Below are 12,023 nucleotides of genomic sequence, written 5' to 3' on the forward strand. Positions count from 1 at the left end.
GCTTTCCATTAATTTTTTTTTCCCGATCAATTAAAAACGGTTGGCTTTTCCGAGCGCCGCGGCGCGGGCGTCATCACGCTCAATTTAATAAATCACAAAGAAGCGTGAATAATAATAAGTATTAAACTTTCTCCATGGCTAAATCACTCGTGCCGTCACTGACGTGCGCACGTCGGCGGAGAGCCCGCGGTTCTCGCGGCTCCGTGAATTATTACGGACGGTCGTCTGTTTGTTACTTTTATGAGATCGAAATGAACCGGTGGATGCTCGTGTATTTGCGCTGGAATTTATAAATATACCGTAACGTAGAATTTTCGCGTACCACGCGCGTGCTACACTTTCCATTTCATTCGCGGTAAATCAGCCGGCTCTCGCGTGCGCGCGAGAGTGACTTTCTAATAATTTCCGATAATAATAGATCAAAAGGAAAAATATATACGTATGTAAAATTATGCGAATTTTAACGCGGCCTGAATGGAAAAGTACGATTAACATTAAGGTCGGTTTTATATCTTTCTCTTCGTCTATTTTACCCGCATTTCCACCAATGTAGATTAATTTTAATCTCGGTTAAATTTGCTCTTCGTTTCTTTTCTAGTTCTGAAAATTAAAAAACGACGTAAGTTAAACCGAGATTAAAGTTAATTTATATTGGCGGTAACGAGCGTTACTAATTCAAAAAATTAGAAAATGCATCTTTATCTTTTCTTTTGATTCTTTATTGATGGAACTGGGCCTCGGTGTCACCTAAAAAAGCATCGTTAGTTTCGCTGGGTAAATAAATGACACGAGTAGTTAAGTAAATCTGCGCACGTTGAAAAATCATAAATTTAAAAGTTCGTCAACAACAATCATATACATATAAAGACCATATAAAAGTCTGAGTATTAAATTAACCGTTATTCATTTAAATAATATAATTGCAATTTTAATTAATATATAATATTAAAAAGCATTTATTTTATGTTAAGATTACACGTAAAAATTATTTGTATCTGTAAAACACGCATCTGAAGAGGACCTAATACAAGGTCGAAACATGTAATGCTTTTTAATATATTATATATTAATTAAAATTGCAATTATATTATTTAAATGAATAACGGTTAATTTAATACTCAGACTCTTATATGCCCTTTATATACGTTTGTTGTTGAATATTAAGAGTCCTTTACTAATTTTTTCACGGCTGGGCATGTATTTAAAATACTTTTATTTGAAAACAGTATTTGTGTAATACGATTGTATCATATATTTTGTATTTCAGCGGTGTACATGAAAATATTCTGCATTTTACATTTTATGGAAGAGTATATAAAAGTATATGAAAGTATTTTGTATTTTAAATACTAAGACTGACGATTAATGTTATTATTTAAATTATGAAATACATAAAGCTTACAATTCCTTTCAATTTTAATTACAAAATATACGTAATACTTTCCATGCACGCCACTAAAATACGAAATAGAAAATCTACTTTTATCGCGAGAAAACTGTGTTTTAAATACAAGTATTCTAAATACATGCCCCAAGCCCTGAATTTTTTGTTAAAAGTTCTCAAGTAATTACGACAAATCACACGAAGCAACGCGAGCTACTCTGCCATCTCGACGCAACAATGGCCGCCCCCCTGGTTACGTGCGCATGCAGAACCTGCTCGAAGGCCCGCGTAACGCTCGAGAGAATCTTCAACGTGTTAGACACGTACGGCTGGTTGTTAGACTCGTATGTCGTGGTACGTAATTCATTAAATGATAGCTTCGGGAGGGAATCTCACACACAGCATTCTGGAAACGTTTCCCGAACCGCGTCTCTCCCTTTCGAGCCAATCGCATACACACGTTGTGCGATGTGTCATCGTAAACGCACCTAAATGCATCCTTCACGTATCTCCCGTCCGTTCATCTTTCACTTGATTTTTCGAGAACAGGCATACTTATTGACCTCGAAATCTGGCGAATCGCATTGTAGGACTTCTTCCAAGAGGAATTGTGGAGGAAACTGCCGAGGTGCTGGAGGGCCACTTTGCAAACCGTGTCGCCGGACGAATTCGGAAAATGGTTGGCTGGCGACATCTCGTGGTAAGCGCGTGACTTTTACGCCGGTCGGTAAGCGCGGGAATTGTTTTGCCGATTCCACTTCAAATTCGAATTGTGCCCATTTCTACGAATGTGTAGAGTAATTTTAATTTATTCTTTTCTAATTCTCTCAGAACTAGGTAGAGAGAAAAAGTACATTAAATCGAGATTAAAGTTAATCTGTAATGGTAGAAATGGGCAATTAACTTTATTAATTTTGGTTTAATTCGCTCTTCACCTCTTTTTTCCTAACATTAACTTCAATTTTTCGGTTTTATTTAATTTTTTTATATTAAATATTTTTTTAATTTCCTTAAAATAGGGAAGAATAGAAAATAAGGTAAATCTGAAGATTAAAAGTTAATCTGAATTGATGAAGAAATTAATGAAGATAATTCAGATATTTTTCTTAGAATTAGGAAACAATGAAAAGTGAGCTAAACCGAGATTAAATAAGTTAAGATTTGTGACAATTTTGTTATCTTTTTCATAACACAACATTGCTGCAACATTCGCATTATGTTACTGCAATGTTATTGCAATGTAATGTTATTACTAGAATTATTCGTGTCGGAGATTAGACTTGAGTCTACAAATACATCTCAAATTCAAACGGGAATGAAGAATGTCTATAATTAATTGACAATGTGCAATTTGTTTTGCAGCTCACGCGTATGGCCATTGTCGTTGCTCACACTTCGACAAGTTGCCAAGAATTTGCAGCTGAACAGAGATCATCGAAATGATAAAAGCATCTGGCGATGCGATGGACGGAAAAAGACTGATAATAGTTCGAAAAAACTTACCTTGGAATGTAAAAGTGAAGAATTACATAACAATTCACAGAATAAATATAATCTTTTTTTAAAACATGTTAAAATTAAAAAACGCCATGAGATTCGACAGATAACGCAGGTATAACTACACATATTTTTAAATTCCTAGCAATACGCAGAGTCACATCAAGGTATTACATCAAAGTAATGTCAAAATGATTTAAAAATGATTCATTTTAACGTTATTGATGTTATCGCGACCAATTGTTTTGCTTAATTGGGATTGCTTTGAATTAAATGTGGAATATTTATAGACCCTAAGTGATTTATTTTTATGTGTGATTTATCTTCGCAGGAATGCACAGACTGTGCACGAGAGTCCAATGCTAAATGTCTTGTAGATGTTGGAGCAGGCGTGGGTCATTTAGCCAGATCTCTAGCATTTAAATCTGGTCTACACGTAATATGTATCGAACAAGACGCATTACTGTCACAGCAAGCCAGGTAGTCTGCATTTCTTTTTTTACTCTAAATAATCTTGTTGTATTAATTATATATCCCGCAGAAGATAAACTGAAACAAGGAAACGATAACATTACGATGTTGTATAATTTCTTACTCAACAATGTAACTGTTATGTATTACAACATGCGCTATATTACATTATATTATATATTATTTATATTATATTTATATTATTCAGTAGGAAATAACAATATTGATACAATATTATTGTCAGATTGTATTCTATTAGTAGCAATCTTGTTATTATTTTACCACATTATTTATCCTAGATTTTAATTACAGAAAATGGGATAAGGAATTATTAGTGTCTCTATCTAAACGTTTGCCTGATCTGACAGTAAATCTGCCACAGCACATATCAATAAAACTGGAGGATACTAACTCTGATCTATCAGGGACAATCAGGGATATAAGAAGAATTTTCGCTGATAATTTCAACTTAAGTGAGAAAAAATCGGAGTTTGGCATTGTGGGGCTGCATCCATGTGGAGATCTCGCGGCCACGTTGCTGAGACTTTACGCATCTCAGCGCGAGACAAGATTCATTTGTATTGTAGGGTGTTGTTACATGAAACTGACGTTAGAGTATGTTTATCACAGATACATTGTAAAATAACGTTTATGAGATTACGATTGTATTAAATAATGTGATACATTTAGAAATCCGGCGGATGTTCCAAAAGGATATCCACTCAGTAAATATCTATCTTCATTTACAAAACACAAATTGTCCTACACAGCGTTAGAAGTGGCATGTCATGCTATTGAGACCTACTGCGACAAATTGAAGACTGGGAACTACGAAGATTTGATAGTTGAGTATTGCATTAAGGGCTCTCTTTCTTCTCTCTCTTTAAGAATAATCGGCGATTAATTGAGAATCGGTAAAACCGCTTAAGATAAAATTTCGAACATACAATTCGTGTTGTATTATTAATTTAATAGCTTTATTCGCATTACTTGATAAAATATTGCCGATTAAGTTAATTGGAGTTTGATTGAAAATTGCCCTAAAACATCACAAGTTTAGTTATTCGAACTGTTTATTTTCTTCAGGTACATGCTTATAGAGCTGCTTTAGAAACCATTTTAATAAAACGAAACATCCAGCTACGTCACACTCAAGTGAGGAACGTCAAAGTGACGAAACCTGTTACGTTTGAACAGCTGAGTAAAATTACAATTGTTGAAATTTTGTGTATTATTATATAATTGATAATTGAAGACGCTTATTTGTTTTTTTTTAGATATTGCATGGCTGCAACTGCAGATTTCGAGCCGAATCTCCGGCCTGAAGATTCAGATTTTCAAAATCCACAAATAAAATGTTATCTGAATCAGTGGCAGCAGATTGTGATATTCGGAGCGTTGCGTACAATGATAGCACCATTGGTGGAGACTGTGGTGTTGTTAGACAGATTCCTGTATCTATCTGAAAGTGATTTATCTCCCATATTGAAGCCCATTTTCGATCCCAGATTGTCTCCTCGAAATTTTTTATTGTCGTCGATAAAGAATACTGAACAATCGTTCTTTTGATTATGTTTGAAAATTTTTATATTTTTTATCAAAATAGAATTTAAAAAGAATTAATTATTCAATTAAATCGAATATTATTGTTTTAAATAAAAAAAAAATATTTTTTTTCTAGATCTGAAGTAAATCTTTTAAAAAATTTCATGCAATTTAATTAATGAAAAAACTTTTCCAAATTGGAAATTCCATTTTTATCTTGAATGTAACATGTATTATTTTGATAGAAAGCCATACGTTTGACTTTGTAGATTTAAATTTTTTGAAAATTAGACAACTAAACAATTGACGCTATAAGTTCAAATTTGAATAAAAAAAAACTGTGCTCTTATTACTTTAACAATTATAGTGATTACTCATTTTTTTAAATTAGGCAATTAAACAGTTGACACTACATATTTAAATCTGAATATGCCTCGTTAAAAAACATCGTACAAATTTGGTAAGTAAATTAATCGTATTCACAATCGGAAAGAGAGCGTATCTCGTTCGCGCGATACAATACGTTGTGATGTCGCGCGCATTTCGACGTTCCTTCTCATGAAAATTCAGTGGATCTCTGAGCTCCAATGGGAGCGCGAGTGGCAGGTCGCGCGACCTACTGGCGAGCCAATTGGAACGCGGTACTTCGCGACCGACGTTCGGCGCGCACGATGGCGGCTTAACGACGGTCGCGCAACGCGAGGGCGTTCCGTGGCGCCACCGGCAGGGCGCGTCGCAGTAGCCGGTTACCAGTTCGCACGAACCGTCGACGTCCTCTCTCCGGCGAGAGATCCAGTTTCCTTTAAGCCGCTCTCGCGCGTTTGTCTGTTCTCGCGCCGCGTCGTGTGTCCTAACCGATTATTATTTTCTCTCCTCCTCCCCCTTTTCCCGTCCGCGTGCACGAGAGGATTGTCGGCGCGGAGTGTTGAAAGGTGTGTATCGCGAGGGGTATACATAACAACGCTCGTGTCGTCGCTGTCGCCGTCGTCGTCATCGTCGCCGTCGTCGTCGGTCGTCCCGATATCGCTGTCGCCGTCGTGCAGCGCCGAGTGTCCCGTTCTACACGCATCGCCCCGGTGTACAACGGAGGATGGCATTCAACGGAGACGGTCCTCACTCCAAGAGGCAGCGGCTCGAGGAATCCGGACACAGGGTGAGTGCCACGCGCCGCCAATCGTTATCTATCCGCGCGGCGCGGCGCGTCCCGTCGCGCCGCGACGCCAACGTCCGATTCCCCCGCGTCCTCGTTTCCGCTTCGGCGAGGAAACCGCGCGTCGCCATTTATCCGCGGCGTAATGATCGCAAGGGGGGCCCCGCTCGCTCGCTCGCCGCGCGCCGCCCGAGAGGTAACGGCGATCGGGTTGTCTCGCAGAGACGCGCGGAGCGCCATTTACTTTTACCCCGCGGTGCTCCCGACATACGGCTGAAGCAACGTTATACCCCGCGACGCGACGCGCGACGCGCGTCGCGCCGGTTACACGTCCGCCGATTCGCTCACGCGATTCGATATCCCGATATGACAATCCGGGGGCGCGTTCGCTCTCGCCCGTCGTCGGAGGCCCGACAGATCGAAGAGAGCGAGAGGTCCGATCCGACGCGGCGCGGACGATCGCCGCGCTCCGCGCGACGCTCGGTCGCTCCGCCGAACGCGAGGATCACAATGCGTCCCCCAAATCTGATTCCGCGCGCCGATGATAGTCGCTTTACCGATTTTGGCGCCCGGAGGGAATGAGAGATCGTAAATGATTTCGCTTTGATATGATTGACTCAACGAGTCAGGAAGCAGTTGAAAATTTTGCAATGAAAATTACCGTTTTGACTTTCTCTTGACTTGGTATGCTCTTTTTGGGGGTAGATTTGGGTAGAAGAGGGACGTGTCTTCCTGTCAGAAATATAAATCGAGGTTCGCGTATGGGTTTTTGCATTTTTAAAAATACTTTGCGCGAATATCGGAGTGTTCACGTTGAATTTACTTCGAACAGCAGGAGAAATTGGAATGCGAAGAGAAAGAATGCCCTGGTAATACGCGGCTCCCTTTACGTCGAAAGTGACAAACTTTTTAAACTTGAGTTTCTCAAGAAGGGAGAGAAACTAAATACTTTTTAATTTGACAGGAAAGTATCAACCAGTCAAGCAGTATCGACAAAAGAATGTATTCTTGACATAATATATGATCACATATATCATTCTTGTTATTTTTACTCCACGTATTGTGTTAGATCTCGAAGAAGCAATGAATGACAACCCACCAGTCTCTCGAGTTAAACGGGATTCTGTTAGTTTTAAACTTCCATGTGTGTCAAAATGTAAACCAATCCATTTCTGTGGCTAGTTTTAAAGCAAACAACATCTGTATTAACGTAACTTGATAAATATTAATGTAACTTTTATCAAATTTTAGCACATTTCTTGTGAGCTAAAATGTTTAATTTTATTGCTTTAGTTAAATTAATAAATATATAAAAATGATTAGAAAAAACGTGAATTCGATATAATTTGACAGTACAACACATAAAAAAATCTCACCCTTTTTGAATTGTGACGATATTCTTTCAAATCACTTCCTTGAATTGTGACGTTTGGAACAATTTTTTAAACGAAGAGCTAAGTTAGTGCGTGCGTGTGTTTACTTTTGATGATTGATGGGTAATGTTAATCTGACATGTATTATGATAACAATTCGAAAATCATTTTTAAAAACGCTGAGAAACGAGCCTTAACGATCAGGCTGGATCTTGGGTGCTTCTAAAATCGTATGTGCATTTATAATAATAAGTTACGTACGTAGATTTTTAACGCGCCGAATTATTTTCCGACTTGAAACGCAATTTTACTCTACTAAACTATCGCAGTCACAAGTTAAATAGACTAACAATTTAACAATTTTTGATGCTCTTTAAGCATCTTATATCAATTTTAATAATGTTGAGTGACATGTTAAAGTCTGTGAATAATTAATTCTCTTATTGCGAAAGATATTATCTCGGCCGGGAGTCGAACTCGGGGATTTTTATAAATTACTCGGTTTTAAAAATTTATCTCAATCTTGAAATAAAGACGCGATATTTCCTAATTACCTTTGATCTTGCGCAAACTTTGCAATAAAGATAAGAAGACGATGCGAGGGAATGATTTCGCGTGTAATCGATAGGAAACTGGGAATTTTGTCAGAAGTCGCATGAAAGGGAAAGCAACTTCCATGCGCCGAACAATGCACTCTTTCAATTTTCGTTTTATCTAAAAGATACATAAAGCACTGTGTTTTACTACATAACTTTTTATTCATGGATTCTCTTATATACATATTCTCTTAAAATCAAGTTTTTCTTAAAAAAGAAAAAAAAACACGAAATTTCGATAAAGATGATTTCGATAACAAGATGAACTGTTAGAAAATTAAGCTTTTAATGTGTAAATATGCTAATAGCAAAGTTTTTTTTTTCGATTAATTTGAATTACACTAAAAAAGATAGCTGAAGATCAATTCCTATTATTGGAAAAAAAAAAAAAAACGGATTTTGAATTGATCGGAAAAGTACCTTATAATGCTAGGTGAGATGATCTCTGTATTATTAAAAATAACGTTAGAGTGTACATAATTAGATATTTTTTTGCGTTACTTAATTTAATATTCTGCAGATTGTATGCCAAAGAGAGATGACAAAGTATAATATGCTTCATTTAAGACCAGATTGACTCACGCTGGGTGCATTGAGATGCTAATTATATTCGCGTTTGTTAGCTTACTGCATTCAACTTCAATGCGCTCGCATTTTGATATTACGTAAAATATTTATTAACGCGGTTCACCTTGTTTATTCCTGCGCTTTGTTATGCATGCAATGGACGGAATAATTCACGTTTGCTTTAACGTCTTCTTGTTTAGTTATACGTTGCGGAAATTTCGTGAGAGAAAAAAGGACATGTCACTTTTAAAATACGTGAACTTGCTTTGTATTATAAATTAGCGATTTGATGGTTTGAAATTTTACACATGTGATCGAATTTATTTATTTTTTAGCAACGTGAATCTAATCGCGAGTACAAACTTTTAACTAATACTACGTATGTATTAATTACGTTAATATTCACTCATTATTGTGTCCATACTGTTACATATCCAATCTCTTGGAGTTAAATAACATTTCGTTATTTTTAATTTCTATGTCAAAATATAAATTAATCAATTTCTGTAGTTTTATAGTTTCAAAGTGCACAACGTTCATATTAAGATGTGAGGTTAGGTAGTGAGGTTATTAAAATAGTAGCAGTAGCAATCTTTATGAATGATGAAAAATAACTCAAACCGATTACAATTTGCCACTATAAATTTAACAGTATTCATCTGTGATTTTGAACCCGCGCGATTGATACTCACGTTTTACAATAAGACGTCACTGAGGTCTTAAGACCGTAAGAACTGAGAATCTGAGTCGAATAATCTGACAAGAATAATCGATTATGATTAATCAGTTTCTCCCGGCTTAAGACTTAAAGCTTAGTTTTAATGACTTATTGTAGAAAGTCCAATGTGTCTTGGGAACTTCACAATGCATTTCAAGGCATGTCGACGTCGCGACAGTAACTTGTTATCCAGACGACGCTCCTCAACGATGTCGACAAGTCGCATTATCGTTGTCGCTAACGACGATCAGCAATGCCAGGATGATGCACGTGCAAAACAAAGCCTTGCGCGCGCGCGCGCATTCCGTGGTCGATAATTCCATTATCAGCGCGCGATACACGGACATTCCGTCGGGATAATCGCGGCGTATCAACAATAAGGTCGCGTATTTGTGCCGAACTGGAGGTTAACTCCATTTTTATTTCATTCGTTACTGTTCGGATAAAAGTCGAAAAGTCGGCCAGTACTGGCTGTTTAGAGGCACTTTACTCTTATGACGTGCGGTGCCAGCGCGCGGATTGAAAAATTGGTTTAAACGTGTTAAAAAGGTGGGTAGTGTCGCTGAAACTTACCGGGAACTGTTATACTCTTCGAGTACTACAAAATGGCGCGAAGAAAAGAATTTTTTTGAACATTGAGGTGCGAGCTCTTTTTTTAAAAATTTATTTCAAATTATTTAATGGCCGGTACTATTGTTATTGTATATAATGTAATCGATCGGGAACTGTAGTACTCGTCGAGTATTGTAAAATTCCGTAAAAAAAAAAATTAAGTTTCTCGAATCTCTTGCGGTGCTACGCGGAAGTTAGCTATTTATGAAACCTATCATAGGAACTGTAGAACTATTGCGGGTGCAAACAATACAAGGTTACACAAGGTTGCCGCAAGTCAGGGTAATGTCAGGGAATGAAAAAAGTGCGACAGGGAAGTCAGGAAGAGTCAGGAATGTAATAGCTGTAAATAAATTTATATTGCCTTGTACTTCTGTGATTGGTTTGGACTATCTTTTTTTGGGGGGGGGGAGGGAATTCGTTTCCTGAACAAAATGTGCATCTACGTTACATTGCTGGATATACAAGAAACATTGCAAAGTATGTATTATTCGAAGTCAGGAAAAATCTCAAAATTTTGTCAGTAAAATCGGAGAGATGTCAGGAAATTTGACGATTAAAAATTTGTGGCAACACCCTGTGTTATTAAAATTTCCGATTTTTAACGTTGAGGTGCTAACTTCACAGAGACTTTCGATGATGCGTGGATGCCACCGTAAGGGATTCTCTCCCTCATCTCTTTGGTGCGACTCCGTGACCATCGAGTGTTGACTTTCAGGTGTGCCAATGCAACAACTGGCCTCAGTACAGTAATCGAATCGAGCTCCCGATCCAGTTGCGCGAATCGACTTTCCCCACTGTTACCAGCATGTACGAGATCGATAGACCTTTTACGTCAGATGCAACGAGTGTGCATACACCTCGTCGTATTGCAGATCGAACATAGATAATAGCGTACGTAAAAAACACTAAAGGTACCATCGGGCGTCTCTCGAATCTAAAATCGATGGTCCGCCACATTTGAGGCGGTATTCGCAGTTTATTCTTAAGACTGTCCTAAGTGATGTCTTACCCCGGATCTAACAATACGTGTTTTAAGCCTTAGGTCGTAAGAAATTAACCGATTACAGTCGAACTCGAGGAGAATAATCGACAACGATTCGTCCATTTTTTATGGCTTAAGGCTTAAGACTCTTTTGTAGATCCGGACTTAAGGTGCTAATACGGTCCTCTGATTAGTTCATGACATTTTAAGACTGTACTTAAGACGGTCCTAAGATCTGACTATGAATACCATCTTTAGATACCATCGATGGAAGATTAAAGGCATGATATATGTATATGCTTGGTTTACATCGAAACGTCTAAAAGTTCTCGAGTAATAAAACATTAATTGTTTTACCTATAAGATCCGAGTATTATCGTTATTTAATCTAGCAATAAATTGTTATTTTTTTCTCTAATTTGTATGTTCCGTAAAAAGACACAGCTTTGGCCGGAAATATTAAGTATCTTGTTTATTAACCATTATTTGCAGTTTTAGCTTAAAAGTTGATTTATATATCATTTGCCATCAAGTTATCCTTTATTTCAAGAACCCTTTTAATTTATATGTAACGCCTGTAACCAATAGATGGATATAATGCGGGGTAAAAGAATTTCAGATAAATGAAAAAATATAGGTGGCTATAATATACAATATTTCTGGCCAAGGCCGTATCTTATATATCTTGGGGGAACAATATACTGGTCGCAAATTAGAATATTATTAAACGGTTTACTATACAAACTGTATTGCTTACAGAAGTTTAAGATAACGCATAGCTTGCCGTAACATAACTTTATATACATAAAGGTATTATAACGGTATCGTATCAAGGCAAAATTATGAACTTGCATAAATGTATTAGATTATTAACAACTTCCTTGTACACCCAGTGGATGTGAGATCAACAAAGATTTATACACTATTCATTTATTTGGCACATCCAATAAGCTATTTATTTACATTTCTAAAATCGCGTTTGTTACTTTTTATTAAAACATTTAATTTTTTTTTATATGTAATTTTACGTGACTTTTTGAGGTGAAGATAAACTTTACCGTTTATTCGTAAGTTGATATTAAATTGAAATGAATTTTAAATAAACTTTTCGTAATTAGGACTTGC

General features: G+C 37.0%; 2 protein-coding genes across 3 annotated transcripts in view; both read left to right on the forward strand.

Annotated features, from left to right (window-relative positions):
• The first annotated feature begins 1,621 nt into the window (after positions 1-1,621).
• LOC108774703 (protein RRNAD1) lies at positions 1,622-4,921 on the forward strand. Its single transcript, XM_018540863.1, has 8 exons — positions 1,622-1,738; positions 1,975-2,084; positions 2,747-2,996; positions 3,213-3,361; positions 3,665-3,967; positions 4,043-4,196; positions 4,439-4,548; positions 4,630-4,921. The coding sequence occupies exons 1-8, from the start codon at positions 1,622-1,624 to the stop codon at positions 4,919-4,921; spliced, it is 1,485 nt and encodes a 494-aa protein (XP_018396365.1).
• A 796-nt stretch (positions 4,922-5,717) lies between these two features.
• sm (heterogeneous nuclear ribonucleoprotein L) overlaps positions 5,718-12,023 on the forward strand; it is a 173,938-nt gene continuing 167,632 nt past the window's right edge. For both annotated transcript variants that reach the window (XM_018540945.1, XM_018540946.1), the window contains exon 1: positions 5,718-6,050. In XM_018540945.1, the coding sequence (XP_018396447.1) occupies positions 5,988-6,050 (63 nt within the window). In that variant the 5' untranslated portion in view covers positions 5,718-5,987. The remainder of the gene's footprint in view (positions 6,051-12,023) is intronic.

The sequence above is a fragment of the Cyphomyrmex costatus genome, unplaced genomic scaffold (assembly GCF_001594065.2).
Source record: "Cyphomyrmex costatus isolate MS0001 unplaced genomic scaffold, Ccosl1.0 scaffold273, whole genome shotgun sequence".
NCBI lineage: Eukaryota > Metazoa > Arthropoda > Insecta > Hymenoptera > Formicidae > Cyphomyrmex > Cyphomyrmex costatus.

Excerpts from the sequence above, each read along its gene's own strand:
- LOC108774703 (XM_018540863.1), top strand. The coding sequence starts at position 1,622 with ATGGCCGCCCCCCTGGTTACGTGCGCATGCAGAACCTGCTCGAAGGCC. Across the intron at positions 2,997-3,212 it reads AGATTCGACAGATAACGCAG|GAATGCACAGACTGTGCACG; the intron begins GTATAACTACAC and ends TTATCTTCGCAG. Across the intron at positions 4,549-4,629 it reads AAACCTGTTACGTTTGAACA|ATATTGCATGGCTGCAACTG; the intron begins GCTGAGTAAAAT and ends GTTTTTTTTTAG.